We start from the raw sequence: 21223 nt of genomic DNA on the forward strand, positions 1-21223 counted from the left end.
GGAAATTTTGGTTTTCCTTGAAATTCAATCTCTGCAAAGCGGTAAAGACAAGAAGGTGGGTATTATGTCGTATGGAAAAAAGTATTCCACTGTTTCCCACTCTTCACACCCCTCCCTTTTCAATTTTGCTTCTCAGGTGACCAAGTTAAGTTTAGTTCAAGGGAACCTTTTCGTTTTTAAGAAGGGCCGCGGGTGGACACCAAAACGTAAAGGGTACTGGTCTTCGCATACCTGCAGTTCCATTTCCTAACCAGTCACCTCCCAGGCTGTGTAGGCCTGCGTCCCGGATCTCGGAGTTCGCAGAACGCGCAGAAGTGGGAAGGGAGAGGCGGGAGCAGAAAAGGGAGGATGTCGGAGGTGCAGGAGCGGTCTCGGCGCTAACTTCCGCTCCGCCCTCCCAGCTGGGACCGGGGAAGCGGGCGGCAGGCGTTGTCAGTCCGGGCAGCTCCTCCTGGGACGCTCGCCCATCTCCAGAGTCGTCTCCAATTGGTCGTCGGGGGAACGGAAGCCGGAGCAGAGCAGTGAACCCGGAAGTGCTTCGCGGCGGAGGCCCGGGCGACTCTTTTGAATGGAATCGGGCTGATTCATCGCCGGTTCGCGGAGCCAGAACCCGGCTGAGCCCGAGCTGCTGCTGCCGCCGCCGTCACGGCCGCCGCCGCCGCTGTCACCGCCACCGCCGCGTCACAAGGGTCCAGACTGCGGCCTCTTCGCCAGCCCGCCAAAGGTGAGACGGGAAAGGCCGCCCCAGGAGGTCCGCGGAGGCATCCGCGTTAGGCCGCTGCCAGCCGGGTGCTTTCCTGAGTCACGTTGCCCAGCCGAGTTGCCACTGGGGGCCCAGGAAGTGAGGGTGGGTCCAGGTTCCTTCGTCCTCCTCGCCGGCTACTGCCGGCTGTTGGTCTTGATTTAGATCTCCTTCCTCCAGGCATTTCTGCTCCGCTGAATTCACCACATTTTGGACCCTCTCCTTATACAGGGTAGAACCCTTGGTTTTTGCCTCTATTTGTATGTGCTCTATTGAAAGTTACCCCTGTGTTGAAAAACTTCCCGCCAGACAGAAAATAAGAGTGAGAGGATAAAATTAACTTTCCCGTTGAATGCATGTGTACTTTATCACTTGTCCTGAGCATAGGCCATGACCCCTTTTCTCTTGGTGTGAGGTTCTCAACTCCCTTCAAAAATAACCCCAGAGGTGCACTGGTTTTTAACCTTGAAACTCTTTAAAGTGTGGTTATTCCTGCTATGCCTTTTAACTTACTTTCAATTTGTCCAGTTGAGTAGTTGTTGATTGTAATGTATTGATTACATTTCCAGCTTTCAATAAAGTAGAAATCTGCTTCTGTTACCTCTTGGAACTTAATTTTCCTGTTGACGTTACTTTGTTAGTCAAAAGAAGAAAAATGTAGACTTATCGAAAGAATTTGAATATAAATCTAGTGACTGAAGAGAAAATTACAGAAATTTTAAAAAAAATAGTAACCAGAAGTTGGTAAAAAGATTTAATGGGAAATGCTGAGAGGCTTTGAAAATTAGCATAGAAATGCAGTTACTAGAGTGAAAATTACTTTCTTCATTGCTCATATAAGTATGTTTTTAGTGCTGCTGACTTAATATTTATGAGTAAACAATAAGACAAGTCACTGATAATGTTGAAATAAAAAAGAACTGAATACAGTTTTAGTGGGGATGATTAACATAAAGTGGCCCTCTTGTCATATAAAGCTAGCACTTGGCTCATTTAAAGTTTAAATTATGTATGTTTTAAACATATAAATTGAGCATTTGACCAGATTAAGAAATGTAGTGCCTCAGAATTAACTACAAGATGCATTTAGTGAAGTAGTATTTAGCGAAAAGCCTGAATATTGTCTTAAATTTGTCCCGGAACAAAATTACATCTAGCCAACAGAGCAAAGTTTTGAAGTCATGGTCTTTCAATGAAGCCTCACCTGTTGAATTTGGAAACCTCCCCTCCCCACCCCATAAATACTATATTGCTGTTCTTATTGAAAAGCTGGATTTTAATCTTTCTGGCATGGATTTATTTTGTTCTTGTCTGTAAACCTGTGTTTAGTTACACAATCCATGTTTGAAAATCAGTGAAAAGAAGCAATTGTGCTTTTATGAAATTGTTTTTAATTTTATAGCAGTGTTTGTTTCATAAGTCAGTATCCACTTGTAAAAGCCTGACCTGAATACTGGTGATTTATTACTCATGAACTTGCCCTATGCCCAATTTGTTGCACTCATCTGACATTCATATTCTATTTTATGATATTTTGGTGTCCCATCTGTAAAGTGAGAATTGGATTAAATAATCTTTTTTGCCTTTAAGATAGTAACAATAACAACAGCAGTTGGAAGTACCTGTGAATATTTCAGGCACTATGTTTTATTAGGTGCTCTTTTTTTTTCTTTTCTTACAACAAGCTTGCGAAGAAGATATCCTCATTTTATAAATGAAGTCTAGAGTATAGAAGATAACTTACATATACAGCATAGCCAGGGTAGGTGATGAAGCCAGAATTCAAATCTAAATCTGATTGCCTCCAGTGACTTTCTAGCTCAATACTGCTGTCCTTTCATTTTATGTTTTTTCCCCATGGATTTATTTCATGCCTCCCCAGGTGGATTGCAAATTCTTTCAGTTAAATTCACTAAATTCCTTAATGACTCTATTTCTGTATTACCTTAAATACAGGGTGGTATTTAATAAATGCTTGAATGCTGTAATTAGGAGGTAGGACAAGAGCATATTTATGGTAATTCCATCCTCGCCATTCTAAACAGGGAGAAATCTTGTTTTCAAAATCTTATTTATATAATTAAGTTTAATGTTGACTCTGAACATTAAACTTAGTTTTTCCACTGAAGAAAGCCCTTAAGAAAAGTGAGAGAAATAAGTTCTTAATTACTTTCCACAAATCAGACAGTAGAGGAATTAGAAATACAGTGAGATCACAAATATGGAGTAGTTTAAAAAGGATTTATTGGAGTTCCCCTTGTGGTGCAGTGGAAACAAATCCTACTAGGAACCATGAGGTTGTGGGTTGGATCCCTGGGACCGCTCAGTGGGTTAAGGATCTGGCATCGCTGTGAGCTGTGGTGTAGGTTGCAGATGCGGCTCGGATCTGGCGTTGCTGTCGCTCTGGCATAGGCCGGCAGCTGTGGCTCTGATTTCGACTCCTAGCCTGGAAACCTCCATATGCTATGGGTGTGGCCCTAAAAAGACAAAAAAAAAAAAGGATTTATCATCCATCTGAGAAGTAATAGTATATAACTGCAGCATGGATTGAGGAGTAAAAACTGAAAAGTGAATTAGGAAACAGAGAATAAACCTAAACAGCTAAGGGCTTCCAGATTTTGTTAACTCAGTTGGGGGATGAAAAAATGGAAAATTGTCAACCGTTTCAAACAGTTATTTTATGGACTTTTTTTTTTTTTTTTTTTTTTTTTATCTTTTTGCCATTTCTTGGGCCGCACCTGCACCATATGGAGATTCCCAGGCTAGGGGTCTAATCAGAGCTGTAGCCACCGGCCTACACCAGAGCCACAGCAACGCCAGATCCGAGCCGTGTCTGCGAACTACACCACAGCTCACGGCAATGCCAGATCGTTAACCCACTGAGCAAGGGCAGGGATCGAACCCGCAACCTCATGGTTCCTAGTCAGATTCGTTAACCACTGTGCCACGACAGAAACTCCTGGACTTTTTTTTTTTTTTTTTTTTCCCCTGGCCATGCCTATGGCATGTTGAAAGTGCCCAGGCCAGAGATGGAACCCACACCACAGTTGTGACTTGCACCACAGCTGTTGGCAACACCAGTCCTTAACCCACGGAGCCATAAAAGAATATCCCTGATACTTAATTTTATGCTATTTTTACCAATTAGGATTCTAAACATTATGTATGACTATTAGGCAGAGTTAAGCACTTTATTCATGTTATCTGATAATGTGTTTTAGTTAATCATACCGTCAATGAGCTTTTGAGTCCTCTGCTTTTTGGTAGATGTAAAAACTTGGTTTCAATCTATAGACCTTTTGCTATCCTTATATTTCTAAGAAATGGAAGTATTTTATGTTCTACTATAACACCTTAAATTTATGAATGCCTTTGCTAAATGCAAGTCCTTTCTCCTCAGTGTAATTCATTTAGTGCCATGAAATATGCCCAGTGTTTTGAAGTTCACTAGATGGCAAATTATATGGAAAGAAGAATCTGTGTTAGGTGAATTGTAGCTATGCTCATAGGATGCTGGTGCTGATGACAGCAGCTAACATGCCTTGTGTACTTACAATATACTAAACATTATATTGCATGTTTATGTTCATTGTCTTCTTTAATTTTCTAAAGAACTCTGAGGTGGATGCTACCAGTTCCCATTTTGCAGATGAAGAAACTGAGGTTAAGAGAGCTAACTGACCTGAGGACACAGAGCTGAAAAGTGTTAGAACTGGAATTCTAATCCTGGCACTTAGATTGTAGACTTATAGCTTTTAATCTCATATACCAAGAAGAATGATCCTCACCATCTACCATCAGGTCCAATGAACCTTTAAAAATTTTTTACACCTTTAAGTCATTTTATGAATAATTTACAGAAGTAAAAATAAAGGAATAGTAAAAAAAAAAAAAACCTATATTAGAAATTTTAATAAGAGTTTAAACTTAGCATATACACATTTTTATTCTGTATTTTCCTGGTTTTGAAGGTATATGTACCTGATGGACATCATTTGAATGTAATTAACTGCTCATCATCCATCATTTATGAATCTGGAACATACCCATATTATAAAGATGAGTTCCACATTTTTTTTTTTTTTTTTTTTTTTTTGTCTTTTCTAGGGCCGATCCCATGGCATATGGAGGTTCCCAAGCTAGGAGTCCAATCGGAGCTGCAGCTGCTAGCCTACACCAGAGCCACAGCAACTCAGGATCCGAGTCACATCTGTGACCTACACCACAGCTCATGGCAACGACAGATCCTCAACCCACTGAGCAAGGCCAGGGATCGAACTTGCAACCTCATGGTTCCTAGTCGGATTCGTTAACCACTGAGCCTTGACGGGAACTCCTGAGTTCCACATTTTAAATATATTTCTGTTTTATTCTCCCCTAGTCCCTAGCAACTACCAATCTACATTTTGTCTCTATGGATTTATATAGTTTGGATATTTCATGTAAGTGGAATCATGCAATATGTGACTTTTCTGCATAGCTTCTTTCACATAGCATAATGTTTTCAGCTTCAACCATGTTATAACATGTATCAATGCATCATTCCTTTTGTAGCTAAATAATATTCCATATGTTCCATTGTATGTGTATATAGAATTTGTTTATCCATTGACGGACATTTTGGCTGTTTGCACCTTTTGGCTGTTATCAGTAGTGATGCTGTAAACATGCATGTACATATACTTGTTTTGAATACCTGTTTTCAGTTCTTTTGGACATATACCTAGGAGTGGAAATTTCTGGGTCATGTGGTAATTCTCTGTTGAACTTTTTGAAGAGCTCCCAAACTTTCCAACACTTTTTGATTTTTAAGTTCAAGAAAATTGATTGAGGATATTGTCAATGGTCTGAAATTTTGTTTATATCAGTGCTTCTGAACTGGGATGATTTTGCCCTTCCAGGGGACATTTGGCTATGTCTGGAGACATTTTTGAAAATTTAAGTGTAGTTGATTTACAGTATTGTGTTAGTTTCAGGTATACAGCAAAGTGATTCAGTTTGTGAATATATATATACACACACATATGTATACATATATATTATATATATATATATATATATCTCCTGAATATATATATATTCTGGTTATTTTCCATTATAGGTTATTATAAGATATCAAACATTGTTTCCTGTGTTAAACAGCAAATCCTTTTATCTATTTAATGTATAGTAGTTTGTACTGTTCATCCCATACTCCTAATTTATCTCTCCCCCACTCTCTTTCCTCTTTGGTAACTATGTTTGTTTTCTATGCCTGTGAGTCATTTTGTATATAAATTCATTTGTATTATTTTTTAGATTCTACCTATAAGTGATGTCAAGTAACTTTTGTCTTTGACCTGCTTCCCTTATTGTGATAATCTCTAGGTCCACATATGTTACTACGAATGGCAATATTTCCTTCTTTTTATGGCTGAATAATATTCTCTTTTATACACGTACACACACACATACACACACATATATACCACATCTTCTTAAACCAGTTGTCTGTTGATAGGCACTTGGGTTGCTTTCATGTCTTGGCTATTGTTAATCGTGCTGCTCTGAACATTAGGTTGCATGTATCTTTTCAAATTAAGAGTTTTCATCTTTTCCAGATATGTGCCCAGGAGTGGGATTGCTGGATCATATGTAGCTTTTTTTTTTAGTTTTTTAAGAAACCTCCATACTGTTTTCCAAGGTGGCTGTACCAGTTCACATTCCCAGCAACAGTGTAGGAGGGTCTCCCTTCCTTTTTGGAGACATTTTTAATTATCACGACTTACTTAAATGGTAGGTCCTACTGGCATCTAGTGGGTAGAGGCCAGGGGTGCTGCTAAACATCATATACATCCTACAGTGCACAAGACGGGCCCCTACCACAGAAGATTATTTGGTTCTGAATGTCAGTAGTGCCAAAGAAAACCTGGCTTATATCAATTTTATTATCATCATTAGAGAGTAGAGTGCTGTTACTTGTTTGTTTACGTTCTCCTTGTGATTCTCTAATAATTGTGAAACTTTTTTTCCTCAATTAGTTCTCTTTTTGCCGTTATGGGAAGAAAATGAAAAATTCTAATTTCTCAACTGTGTTCAATGAAAGCTAAAAGAAAGACTACAAAGATGATGTCTTTAGTCTTTTATATCTTTTTGAAAGATGAAGTAATGCTTTGGGCAGCACAGTAAAACTGAATGATGATGCAATGGCTATAATATATTTCACTGTTGTATCATTTGGGATGATTCTTACCATCCTTCCATTTTCTTATTATTTTAGTCTTTTTTGGCATAGCTGGGAATAATTAAGACATGACAAAGTAATTCCTAGGATAATGAAATAACAAACTTTCAAGATACAGAAAAAGTAAACTATGATTCCATGATATATTATAGATTTGTAATAATGTGCAGTGAACCTATATGGTAATTGCACAATAGGATGAGTTATTCTATTTAAAAATATTTTGTTCTGTTTAAAAATGAACATGTTTTCTTTGTTCCTTGAAACTCCTCTAGAAAGAGTAAGTCATGAAATGTCAATCCACACATATAATTAGAACTGCTCAAAAAAGAAACTTTAGAAACAAAATTTGGATACAGGGTTAATCACTATGCTCTATTGCTCTCTGGAATGGTATTCATTCTTTACTCTCTGGAAGTGGTGATTAAAAATTGATTTTGATTTCTTTTTTTTTTTAGGAATTTTACTTCTTTTAAAGCTCTTGCATGTTTCCATCCTTAGTTCTCAAAATAATATTTTATTTACCTTTTTTTAGGAGAGAGAGGAAAAAAAAAGACTTGGGAAAAATTATACCTGCCAGTATTAGCAATCTCTTAAGAAGAAATTGGTCAAATTCAACAAATTGAAGTTAACACTACAAGAGTTATAGTTACTGACCAGGTGAGAATTAAGAATGTATTTTACCTATTCTTTCAGGATATGTTATAAAGATGTTAAGAAAATATATCATTTTTAACACACATCAGAAGCTCAAATTTAAGGACTCTTAAAAGTCATTTAGATAACTAGCATTTTTGTTTGCTTTTTTTTTTTTTTTGCTATTTCTTGGGCTGCTCCTGTGGCATATGGAGGTTCCCACGCTAGGGGTCCAATCAGAGCTGTAGTCACCGGCCTACACCAGAGCCACAGCAAATGCGGGATCCGAGCTGCGTCTGCACCCTACACCACAGCTCACGGCAACGCTGGATCCTTAACCCACTGAGCAAGGGCAGGGACTGAACCCGCAACCTCATGGTTCCTAATTGGATTCATTAACTACTGCGCCACAACGGGAACTCCCATAAACTTTTTTTTAAGCAGTGTGATTTAGAATATTTATTGATGTATTTCATTTCCAAATGTTAGTATTTTTATTAAACCTGATTATCTTATCTTAAATATTTTAGTTTGTTAAGTAATTTTTTTCCTGTTTGCTGAGACATCTAATTTTGCTAAAAACACAAGTTTGACCTGCCAGATTTTCTTTCCCTCTGCTCCCCACATTGCTCATGTATATTCACAGCATCTGGAGACTGTGTAAAGTCATCAGAAACAACACAGAGGGAATAGGTAAACTGAACACAGCTGGGAATTGACTTTGGGCTGGAATATGTATAATATCTAAATTTTTTTTTCATTTAATCTTTACATTTGTAAGCTCGGACTGTTCCAAAAGCTTTTTTTTTTTTTTTTGAGAAGAGGACTTTTAAGGCATAGTAGCAATTTTTAATATATTGTAGAGAAATAAATGTCTTATGTATTTTAAAATACACAGGGTTTTGTTTTGTTTTCAGTCTGCAGCCTTTAAAAAGGGCTGTGTATTGAATGCTGTATTTGAGTTGAGGAATTTTAATGAGAATTTGATGGAGATTTTATTTTGTAAATGTTGCTATTAGGGTGAGTTAAGGTTGTAAAGTGGAAATTTTGTCTGGACTATCAGTTTTCTTTTTTGCCTTTTCATTTTTTAAAATGATTTTATCTGTGTCAGTTACACAAATTCGTGAAGTGAAACAAGCCAGACAGAAAAAGTAACTTTGTTTATATAAGATTCAAAAACAGCAGACATAGTTAAACGTTGGAATTCTGCTTTTGTAGGGTAGTAGAGACTGGGAAGGGGGCATTAGAGGTTCTCAGATACTGATAGTTTTTTTCTTTCATGTAGGTGGTGGTTGTGGTGTGTGTTCACTTTGCACAGATTCCATAGCTGTATCATTTCTACTTGTGGACCTAAAGTTTGCAACATTAACTAAATATGGACCTAAAGTCTGCAACATTAACGGTGTTAAATAGTCACAGGATTAAATTGTTAGCAGAATTCAACAAACATGATTAGGCAGTAATATAATGATCATAAGTATATTATTGTGTTTTTGTGTAGCAGTTCTAACTAGTAAAACAATATGGACAAATGACTAAACTGATCTGTTAGTATTTAATTTAGAATGTAATGTGTAATAATATTATTTTCTAAAGCAAACACTTAGGATGAAGAGGACTTTTAAGGCATAATAGCAATTTTTAAGTAGAAAAAAATGCTTCCTTGTCTTAAGTGTTTAGTTGTACTAATATTCATCTTTATAATTTGATTACTCCTTTTTGTGTGTTTGAGGCCATATTAATACCCTTCCTATTTTTTCCTTTTGATTTCATCTGAATTTTTCAAGCTTGTACGAATGTCTTCTATAGTTATTCCAGACATGAAAAACAAATTAGATCAATATTTCAGAATTAATCCTCTTTGTATTGATTAACTCTAAAATCATAATTAAGAACAACCGCTGATTTTCCTTAGTGACAAAGGGGGTATATCTTCACAGTATCTGAAATAACCCAGAATATGTGTGGGTTCTAGAACACTATCTTAATGCATTTAATGTTTACTTTATAATATTTATTTTAGTATAATAAGTTCTTTTTTAAAAAGCCTTTGATGGTAATTCAGAGATCTATAATCTGCTCACAATGTCTTTCACATGTACTTTTGATGATAACTGACAAGCTGTAAGTTAATTAGCACAGAACTTACTAATGAGGATGTTAAAATTTAATTTAAAAGTGAGGATTTTTATTTGTACACTCTGGACAAATTGAAGGAAATTCAATCATACATATGATAAGCATTTCAGGCACTTTTTCCTCATTCAGGTATTTTATTAGATAACAATAAGAAAATATAATTAACTTAATGATAGCAAAGTTTTGAAAGTATGCTAAGATTGCTTGTCTTTAAAACTGGGGATAACCCAAAACCAAAGCAGTAAAATAAGGTCTGTTAATTAGCATGGAAGACAGCTTCTTGAATTAATATGTGGTGTTAATTAACAGGAAGTCTGATGTTGTGTTGTAATTACCACCAATATTTTTGACATACTGAGTGACTGAAGGTGAATTATATAGATAGCAATTGAGTAAACACTTTTGTGCTTAGGAACATTTTCCTTTGTTTCTGTTTTCTAGAAAAAATGGACAGACTTCTTAGACTTGGAGGAGGTATGCCTGGACTGGGCCAGGTTAGTATATAGACTCTTAAGTATTTCTTTGTGTATAAACTACAAACCTTTCACTAGTTATCCAAAGAGAAAGAAATCACTCCCAAGAAAATCACCTCACAGATAACCTTATGGTAAGAAGCTTCCCTTATTGCTGATTGCTGTATTCCAGCGCTAAATAACTTGTGGAGAATATTTTCTATTAATCTTCATTTTCTCCTAGGAATAAGAATTATTTGTTTGCTTTGATTTAAACTTTTGGGATATATGAAATTACCAAACTTACCTTTTGGTTAAAAAAAAGACTCAAAATATCTTATTTCTGGGTTTACAATGTAGACTTTAAAAGTGACACATGAGAAAGTAAACATGGCACATTCTTGGCAAGATCCAGAAAACTAACCCATAGGATGTTTGTATGTACAATCTTAACACTGATAAATTCCTTCTAGTACTTGTGGTATATGGGATGAATTAGGAAGTAATACCTCTTTGTTCTTCAAATTGGTGTATATGGTTTCTTTTTATTTTTTTTTAAATGATTTTTTTCCATTATAGTTGGTTTACAGTGTCAAATTTGATGTATATGGTTTCTTTTACATTCTTATTAAAATTAAATGAGTTTTCAGTTATTTTAATACCATTTTTCTAGTTCCATACTGTTGGGCAAATGGCCTCCAGATAGATTTCTATCGCAGGGTATTCTGTCTGCTTTCAGCTAAAGACGAAATTTCTACCTCTTTTGAGTTCCATACTCAATTATCTTTCCAGTCTACCATTCACAAAAGAGTGTGACTATGTGAGACTTTTATGTAGTATATTGTTTTATGTACAACTTTTGGGAATATTTTTGTTTGTTTGTTTTTGCTTTTTAGGACCGCCCCCATGGCAGATGGAAGTTCCCAGGCTAGGGGTCCAATTGGAGCTGTAGATGCTGGCCTACATCATAGCCACAGCAATGCAGGATCCAAGCTGTGTCTGTGACCTATACCACAGCTGAAGGCAGCACTGGATCCTTAACCCATTGAGTAAAGCCAGGAATCGAACCCACATCCTCGTGGATACTAGTCAGATTCATTTCCACTGAGTCACAATGGGAACTCCTAGGAATATTTTTATAACCCTTTTAATTGCCAGCTTTGCCCTATTTCCATATCACTATCAATGACTTTGTCTTCCTTTATTCATAGTCGTCTAATATTTTGTGTAAGAAATAGTTTTGTTTGAGATTTCATGACATTTTCAGTGATTTGTAGGCGCTTTTATAAGAATTCTTTGATTAGGTCTACCATGGCTCATGACTAATAAACCTTTCCTTTTAGAAAGTTGGAATCATATGACTCTATATTGCATCCTTGCATAGACTTCAGTTATTTTTACTTTTGTTAGTTTTGAATATTTCTCATGTTCCATTACTGTAAGCATGTTTCTTCATGATTCTACATTTTTATAAGATCTATGTAATACATTCTCTTAAGAGGCCTAAGCCTCTCTAAACTTGACCTTTTTAAGGCTGCTTCCATATTTTTGTAAACATTCTAGATCACTCCCAGAATTTCCCTCATTTATTATGAAATTAGCAATAGCAATGTTTAAGCATATAAAAGTGTCAAAAGTAATGGAGGTGATATGTAGATACTGCATATTTAACCTGAATATTATAGGTAAAGATGTTCCCTTAGTGGAATTCTTAAGGGAAGTTGTGTCGAATTTAAATACCAAAATAACCTCCTTAAGTATTAGATGCAATAAATTACATATGCATGCTTGGAAATCATTGGACGTAAAGTAATGGTTTGATTGACTGCACAGTGAGTTATATCATATCTCAATGACCACTGCAAACCTTTGCATTTAATGGAAAACTAAGTGTTGGTTCAGTAACCTGTTCTTGGATTCTGATAATTTAATCAGCTAATGTGTCCTTAGTTTGCATTCTTATTTGTACTTAAAAACATTGTGTGTTTCATCTTTCCGATTAGATTACAAACTTTCAAGAGATTAATTTAGGGGATTCTGTGATACCTCCTTTATCATTTAGTAGGTGCTCAGTAATTACATTTTTTTCTTAAAATTTCATTTTATTTTTGTTCTAGACTAATTCGTCAAACATATACAATGTTACTTCTATAATACGAAATGTTAAATGCACGAATTCTTAATAAACAGGAAGAAAATGTGTCTTTTTTATAAGTTAAATGTCTTTGAATTGAAGTAAATGTCTTTGAATTGGTAATAGCTACTCTTTCCACTAAATTCATACAGCTAGTAAAAATAGAAAAGGGGACATTAGTTGTTTATCCCTCCAAAAATCAGTGAGAAATGTTTCTTTCTTACTGTTTAATGGAAAAGACAGAATTTCCTCATAAATAGGAGCAGATATCTTGCTCTTAAGTTGTTAAGTTTGCAGATGGCCCTTTTAAAACATGGAAATAGTAGTACAAAGGATTTTCCATCCATTCTAACACTCTTTACTTTCTTTGACTAGAAATAACTAATCCTACTTATTCTCCAATCGATCCTGTCCTCTCTTGAAACCTTATTCATCCACTGACCCCTTTCTCTACCTACAAAGATGTTTAAGTGTCCTATATCCAAAAAGCAAAAAAACAACACTGCATCCTGCCATTAAAGCTTTTCTTCCATTTATTTCCAGAAATGAAATAATAGCTTATACTCACATATTCTACTTCCATAGCTCCATTGACATTTATGAGGTTATGTTGTGGCCTTCTACTCCTTTACTTTACTGGAATTGCTCAACTTGCCAAGTCTGCTGGCCAACTTTTAGTTCTCATTTTACTAAACTTGAATATATCACACTGTTCACAATGTCTTTCTTAAATCTTTCACTTCCATTACCTCTGTCCTGGTACTGTTCCATAGTTCATTATGGTATGCACATCAGTAAAATAACTTAAAATTTTATTTTTTTAATATTACATTTTTAAATGCTAATACTTGAATAGTAGTAGGCTAAAATCATTAAATCTGTCCGCACTTCCCTACTTCAATATAACTTATCAGTAGTGAAGCAGAAACAGATGCTTTATTTGAACTATTTAAAAAACTTTGTAAACTAGCAGCTTTTACTTCAGATTTTTAAAATTTACTTTGCTAAAGGGCTTATTAACTTGAAATTACTGAAAAATGTGAGATGATTGTATTAAAAGCGTTTACTACTATAGTTTGACTACTTAAATAAGACAGTCCCAACTTAGGTCTTGTTGATTAAACTATTTCCAAAAGCAGTCAAGACTAGACATAAGAGATGCACATAGCCAAAGCATAGTCTCTAGTCTCTAAAAGTTGTAGCTTAAGTCTCTAGGTCTATTTTGGTTTTAGAAAGAGTCAAGGTAAGCTTAAAAGTAAATGAAACTTGGAGTTCTCTGTGGCTCAGTGGGTTAAGGATCTGGCATTGTCACTGCTGTGGCTCAGGTCGCTGCTGTCATTCAGGTTTGATCCCTGGTCCTGGAATTTCTGCATGCTGCAGGTGTGGCCAAAAAAAAAAAAACTTAAATGAAGCTTAAGTAAAATGTCAGTGGTGTTTATTATCTTGTCTTGTATTTGAATTTCTTAGGCCAATATTTTGCATTTCTATGTGTTGGCCGTTATGCTCTAGGGAATACCAAGGTAAAAAAGAAAATTATTGCTTAACTTAGGGGCCTTAACATTCTAGTAAACACACAGCAATTATGTTTTAAGTGCCTGGCACATATTAACTGCTTTGAATGAGTGAATACTAGTGCTTATTATAAATAATATGATTTGTAAGTATAGTGGATGTGAGTTTTCATTTTTTCCACAACAAAGGAAAGTGAGACTGAATTGAGGAAACGATGCTGGAGCTAAATTTTGGAATATAGCCAAGACACATTTGGAAAGGCCAAAGAATAAGTGCTATGAGAGTAAATAACTGGGAAAGAAGCTGGTAAAGAAGTTTGGAGTAGATTATAAAAGGTGTTGAATGCCATTCTTAGTGACTTTTACTTTTTTTCCCTCATATGTGTTGTACTTTCATGAAGGTCTGTCCACGTCATCCCTTCTCCCCGCCATAGATCTGTGAGATAATTCAGTCAGTGTTTTTGTGAAGTAATTTTAGTGGTAGTTTGGAGATTAGGTAGGAGGAAGGTGTTTGAAGGCAAAGTTATCAATTATGTGAAATATTTCTGATTTTAACCTTCTGAGCATATAGTAGGATTATACTTTTCCATCATTTTTGAAGTTAACCTGCTCATGATTTTGCTTTGGTCAATGGAATGTGAGTTGGAAATTAACAGGTCTTTTGTGTGGAAATGTTAAGTATCAGTGTGTGATTTGCCTGCCCTGGTAATCAAGGAAGCATAGAAATGGCATCTCTCTTAACTGGGTGCCTGAAAGAGAGTGACATATAACCTGCAAGTCAGAAATCCTGTGATTTTTGTATGAAGTTTTGTAATTATTTTTGGTCTCTGGTTTTTAAGAGACATGATATATGTCAAACTAAGCACAAACTAAAAACATACTTGTTGCCCTAAGTTCTCAGTTTGTATCTTTCTAACGCAGACCTTAATAATTTCCAGATGTAGAAATAAGGGAAAGTACCTTTGGTGAGTGAATCAGAGAAGGCTTTAGTGGTGAGATGTAAGATACATCTTGAAGGATTATTTCAGGTAGCTAGACTTAAAAAATAAATAAATAAAAAAAACTTGATGAATTGGATATGATCAGTTTCATTTGTTGTAATTCCTAAATTCACATAGTATATGGATTTTGTTTATGTAGTAACTATTTTTTTGATTTCTGTTATGAGTCTTGGAGAAGAATGTTCTTTCAGTTATTTTTCAGGTTTCGGTCTTATGTTTTATAGAAAGGATTAATTTAACATAGTAATGGGGAAAAATGACTGGAATAAATGAAGAAATAATACCATTTTTATGCATGATGAATCTCAATATCATATGCCAATTCTTTCCAATTAATCATAAATTCAGTGCAGTTCCAATAAAAATACCAACCAGCATTTTCACAGAATTAGAAAACTGATTCTAAAATTCATATTGGAGAAAAAAATCCAAGAATAGCAAAGAAATTCTTAGAAAGGAAAAAGAAACTTTCTTTGCTCTACCAAATATCAAAATACATTTTAATACTGTATGACTCAATGTCACATTGGTATCGAGAGAGTCAGATAGATCAGTATAATCAAATAGAATTCCTAGACATAGGCTCATGCATATTTTTGGAACTGATTTATAATAGAGATGAAATTAAAAATTAATGGGAAAGGAGAGGCCTGTTCATTAAATGATTCTGAAGCAAATGGCTTTCTATATGGGGGAAACCAATATTAGATTGCTACCTTATCCTGTAAACAACAATGTATACCAGATGGATTGAAGACCTAACTGTGAAAATTAAACTTTATAATTTTGGAAGACACACCTATCAGGATGGCTGTTATACCAAAAAAAAAAAAAAAACATAGGCAATAACAGCTAATGATGAGGATGTAGAGAAACCTGGATACGTATCTGATAGGGATGTAAAATGTGTGACCTCTGTAGAAAATGATATAGTGGCCCCTTAAAAATTACCATGTGATCCAGCAGTTCCATATCTGGGTATATATACCAAAGGATTGAAAGTAGGAACTCAAGTAGATATTTATGCATCATTTTCATGGCAGCATTATTTGAGATAGTCAAAAGGTAGGAGCAACTTATATTTATTGGTGGATGAATGGATAAACAAAATGTGGTGTGTTAATACTATGGAATATTATTTAGCCTTAGGAAATTCTGACGCATGCTACAATATGGATAAATCTTTTTTTTTTTTTTTACTCAATGAATTTATTACATTTATAGTTGTACAATGATCATCACAATCTAATTTTATAGGATTTCCATCCCACACCCCCAGCTCATCCCCCCCATCCCCCAAACTGTCTCCTTTGGAAACCATAAGTTTTTCAAAGTCTGTGAGTCAGTATCTGTTCTGCAAAGAAGTTCATTGTGTCCTTTTTTCAGATTCTGCATGTCAGTGATAGCATTTGATGTTTGTGTCTAATGTCTGACTGATTTCACTTAGCATGATAATTTCTAGGTCCAACAACATGGATAAATCTTGAAGACATTATGCTAAGTGAAATGAGGAATCATAAAATTCCACTTAAATGAATTACTAAAGTAGTTCATAGAGTAAGATTCATAGAGACAAAAAGTAGAATGGTGGTTGCCAAGAATTGGGTGTTGTAATGGAATGGGGAGTTAGTGTTTAATGGTATAAGTTTCAGTTTGGGAAGATGAAAGTTCTGAAGATACATAGTGGTGATGATTGTATGACAGTGTGAATATACTTAATGCTATAGAACTGTGCTTTTTTGTTTTTGTTTTTGTTTTTGAGGATCTCACCTGAGGCATGTGGAAGTTCCCAGGCCAGGGGTTGAATTGGAGCTACAGCTGCCAGCCTACACCACAGCAATGTGGGATCTGAGCTGTGTCTTCGACCTACACCACAGCTCAGGGCAATGCTGGATCCTTAACCCACTGAGTGAGGCCAGGGATCGAACCTGCATTCTCATGGATACTAGTTGGATTTGTTTTCACTGCATCACAATGGGAACTCCCAGAACTGTGCATTTAAACTGTGCGTTTAAAAATGGTTAAAATTGGAGTTCTTGTAGCTCAACGGGATCAGCAGTGTCTCTGGAGTGCAGAGATGTGGGTTGGATCCCCAGCCTGGCACAGTGGGTTAAGGATCCAGCATTACTGCTGCTGCAGTGTAGGTTGCACCTGCGGGTTGGAGCTGATCAACCATATGCTGTGGATGACCAAAAAAGAAAAAGTTAAAATGGTAAAATTTATATTATGTATATTTTACCACAATAAAGAATTCAACTACCGTATCTTTAAAATGAGAGTAGGAGTTCCCGTCGTGGCGCAGTGGTTAACGAATCCAACTAGGAACCATGAGGTTGCAGGTTCCATCCCTGGCCTTGCTCAGTGGGTTAAGGATCGGGCGTTGCCATGAGCTGTGGTGTAGATTGCAGATGCGGCTCGGATCTCGCGTTGCTGTTGCTGTGGCTCTGGCGTAGGCCAGCGGCTATGCCCCCAATTCAACCCCTAGCATGGGAACCTCCATATGCCGCGGGAGTGGCCCAAGAAATGGCAAAAAGACAAAAACAAAACAAAACAAAAAGTAAAAAAAATAAAACGAGAGTAATAATATTAACTTCAGATGGTTCTTATAAGGATTAAAAAAGTTAACACCTGACCATGTCAGATACACAGTAGATAGCTCCAACTTTTTTTTTTCCCTTTTTTGGCCGCACCTGTGACATTTGGATGTTCCTGGGCCAGGGATGGAATTTGAGTCACAGCTGTGACCTATTCTGCAGCTGCAGCAACACCAGATTGCTAACATCCTTGCCAAGCCACAGATCAAAAAAACCCGCTGTGCCACAGAGGGAACCTCCCCTTTTTTTTTCCTTTTTGCTTTTTAGGGCTACAGGTGTGGCATATGGAAGTTCCCACACTAGGGGTTGAATCGGAGCTGCAGCTGCTGGTTTACATCATAGCCACAGCAACACAAGGTCCAAGCTGCATCTGTGACCTACACCATAGCTCATGGCAGTGCTCTATCCTTAACCCACAGAGCAAGATCAGGGATTGAACTGGCATCCTCATGGATGCTAGTTGGGTTTGTTACTACTGAGCCATGACGGGAACTCCCCCCCCCTCCACGCCGCCCAGTTTTTTTGGAGAAAAATTTAAACTTTGTGACCTCAAAATAGGAAGACATAACTCAAAAGAAAAGATTGGTAATTTGACTTCCACGATTGTTACCAACTCATGTCCCAAAAAAGAGGATAGAAACAAATTTTTAAGTTTGTTTTTAAGACAAGCAGTAGAGTGAGAGGAGATATTTGCAGCACATTTATTCACAACACATTTAGCAGAACCATATATCAGTAAGACAAAAAAGACCTGATAGAAAAAAGATCATGGAAGTGACTATCTGTAGATCAAGAATTGCCACCAAGCATATGAAAAGATACTCAACCTCACTGTATATCAGGGAAGTGAAAATTATATATTACATTGGTTTTTTAAACAAAGTTTGCCATATTAAGTATTAATGAAGATTTAGGGAAGTAAAAATTATCGTGTAAGCTTTTTTCCTTAGAGTTGGTGTGGGTGTGGCAGTTTGATTATTGAAAAATTGCGAAGTCTCTATGTTCCAAAATGTGTTATGATGGAATATCATGCAGCAGTTAAAATTAACTAGATTCAATATCTCAATATGCATAGTAGACCTTACAAACATATTAAGAGCAAATTTCAGGTTGTAGATACATACATATAATATGAAAGCATTGATGCTAATTTTAAAAACATAGGATAAGAATTTTTTAAGGGTATATAATTTGACTAAAAGTATTACAAGTTCTGTAGCAGTACTGTCCAATAGAACTTTCTGAAGGAAATATTCTAGATCTGTGCTAATACAATAGCTACTAACATGGGGCTGTTAAGCCTTTGAAGCGTGACTGAAGCAACTGAAGAACTGAATTTTAAATTTTATTTGATTTTAATCTTATAGCCACATGTAGATATTGAGTTCACGAGATAGGCCTAATGTGACTACAGAGCTGAATTAATTTTATTTAAAATTAAATAGTCACATGTAGCTAGAGGCTACTGTATTATATGACAGGCTGCATAACCCACACCAACTTAATGAAAAGGGAGGGAGACAAAAGGAACTTCCACTTTATATACATTGTTCTATTTTTAAAATGAACAAATTCACCACCAGATCTTCTGGGCAGAGTTTCTGTGCCTGCCCGCTTGCAGCTCTCACAAGCGTCCTATCTTAATAAATCTATTTCTTGACGAAAAAAAAAATTAAAGTAAAAAAATAAAATAAATTCAGAAAATAAAGCAAAAGAACAAGTCAACGAATGACATATTACATTTTGCCTTGGTAAAACTTTTTTTAAAAGCCACCAAATAAAGCAATCAGAAATTTGTTTTATTTTTCAGTACTTTCTTTCATGCCTTAGGCATTTTGTATTCTCCCCTAGTTTTGGAGTTGTAGAGGATAACATTATAGAGGTTGCCAGAGACTGGATCATGTGGGGCCTTGTAGAAAATTCTCTTCCAAGTGAGTTGGGAAGTTGTTAGAGATTTTTGAGCAAAGGAGAACTTGCTATTCAGACTCCCATTTTTAAAGAACCTGGTGATGTAACTTAAGGCAAGAGTGGAAGGAGAGATAAACTAATGCAATATTCTTTTAAGATAAATTACAGATTGTGATGTTTTGTTTTTATTGTGGTGTATGTATCTACTAGAGAGATTCTGGTGTGGCTTCAGCCAACATATATTAATGTGTACAATTAATCTTATACCTGTCACATTGAAATAAAACCTTTATTTATAGCTGGTACAGTAGCATGAAAACGAGCAGGTGTTTACAAAAGGCTTTTTTTTGAGTTCTGTTTGTGTTCCTTAAGCTCTTTAACCTGTCTGTATTGACAGTTTTTACATACCGATGGATGCTTCTGGTTTCCTTTTCCCGCCTTTGATTATCTTTGAGTATCTATCCTGGTGTGAGCCTCTGAACATTTACAAAGAGCCTTTCTAAACATTGGTAGATTAATTTGGCCATTTTTGTTCCTATTAGGAAGTAGGGAATGGTCAAGAAATTTTAATTGTTTTATTTCTTTGTTTAACTACAAATAGTGATTTTGCTTTTGAAACAAAGCAAAAATACAAAATGCTTTTAATTTTTTTCCATTGGCTGCTCTTGTCATGTAATAATTTTATTATTTATTATAATATTATAATAAATTATTCTATTTCATGTACTGGAGCTGATGTTTCTACTATAGAAAATTAAGAAAGAGGTCAGGTCAAAAGCAAGCTAATTAGAGCATACAGTGTAATTCTTTTGAATAGATATTAAACCCCATGAAAAATGTGGTGCTCCTGAGAAGTCTCAAATCTCTTCTTGGGAGTTCTCAAGTAAAAGGAAACATTACTGGCGGATGCATTATAGTTAATCTGTGTCATTTTGTTTGAACATCCTAGTTGTGACTGGTCTTTCAGGGGAAAGGTCTTTGACACTTGTGAATGTTAAATTTCTATTTTGATGTGAAATTACCATAACTGACTTTGCTTGAATTCTTTAGAACATAAGGGGAGCAGTGACATGTTTTCAGTTACAGTGAAATTATCTCCCTAAATTAATCACATGCTGATGAAACTGAAAGTTATGAGGAAAAATGAAATGTTAAGATTTTAAAGTCAAGGATATGATGGATCCTGGACAGTTGCTACTGCTTTGGTAGATAGGGTATATGGGATAAGAAACAAGAAAAGATACTTCTGTTTAATCTAGGAAATTAAGATATTACAGTATAATTTTAGTATTCCAAATGTTTCGGATGTGCTGATCATAAAAATTCAATGTATAGCTTTTCCTTCCCTAACCTCAACATTGTTTTACAGTTTTGATTTACTGGTAACCTTGCTTATTTGGTACACTAATCTTTGGGTTTCTTATTTTTTGACTTGTATGACATAATTTTTAATTTTTCAGTTCTTATTATCATTTGGACAGTTCTCTAGGTATCATACTCACTTAAAATCTGGGCAGATATGGCCAGTGTTCTCACCCACAATACACATGCAAGGTGGTTTTTGTTGGATGTTATCTGGTTTGAGTGCCCTGGAAACATGACACCAGAGCAGAGCAATGGTTTCTCCCAGGCAGCCTCCCATTGCTGCTTTTCAAAGTGTTGCCAGTGATTTCACAGGCTCTTCTCTCCAGGAGACTGAATGCCTGTGTTGGGCACAGTGGGAGGGCTTAGGGACAATAAAAGCGTAAAGTACTAACAGTGATAGTTATACTTTTCTCTTATTCATTATATGTGCATTTCCTCTCTGCTTGATTACATTCGTACCTGCTTATGGTATCTCTCTGTTAATTATCTTTTTTTTTTTTTTTTTTTTTTTTTATGTG

The 21223-nt window shown here is 35.8% G+C and overlaps 1 protein-coding gene across 3 annotated transcripts in view; it reads left to right on the forward strand.

Annotated features, from left to right (window-relative positions):
- Window positions 1–546: 546 nt before the first annotated feature.
- The window catches only part of PSMD14 (proteasome 26S subunit, non-ATPase 14), a 109963-nt gene continuing 89286 nt past the window's right edge, over window positions 547–21223 (forward strand). For 2 of the 3 annotated variants that reach the window (XR_014830506.1, XM_003359536.6), the window contains exons 1-3: window positions 547–724; window positions 7501–7625; window positions 10182–10234. Coding sequence is in view for 2 of the 3 variants with exons in the window: in XM_003359536.6 (XP_003359584.2) it covers window positions 10187–10234 (48 nt within the window). In the remaining variant the exon portion in view is untranslated. The remainder of the gene's footprint in view (window positions 725–7500; window positions 7626–10181; window positions 10235–21223) is intronic. The other variant, XM_013984188.3, reaches the window with a different exon arrangement.

The sequence above is a fragment of the Sus scrofa genome, chromosome 15 (genome assembly GCF_054392235.1).
Source record: "Sus scrofa isolate SSC_HxYL_T2T_F1_AM1 chromosome 15, Sscrofa_HxYL_maternal_Yorkshire_Landrace_v2.0, whole genome shotgun sequence".
Classification (NCBI taxonomy): domain Eukaryota; kingdom Metazoa; phylum Chordata; class Mammalia; order Artiodactyla; family Suidae; genus Sus; species Sus scrofa.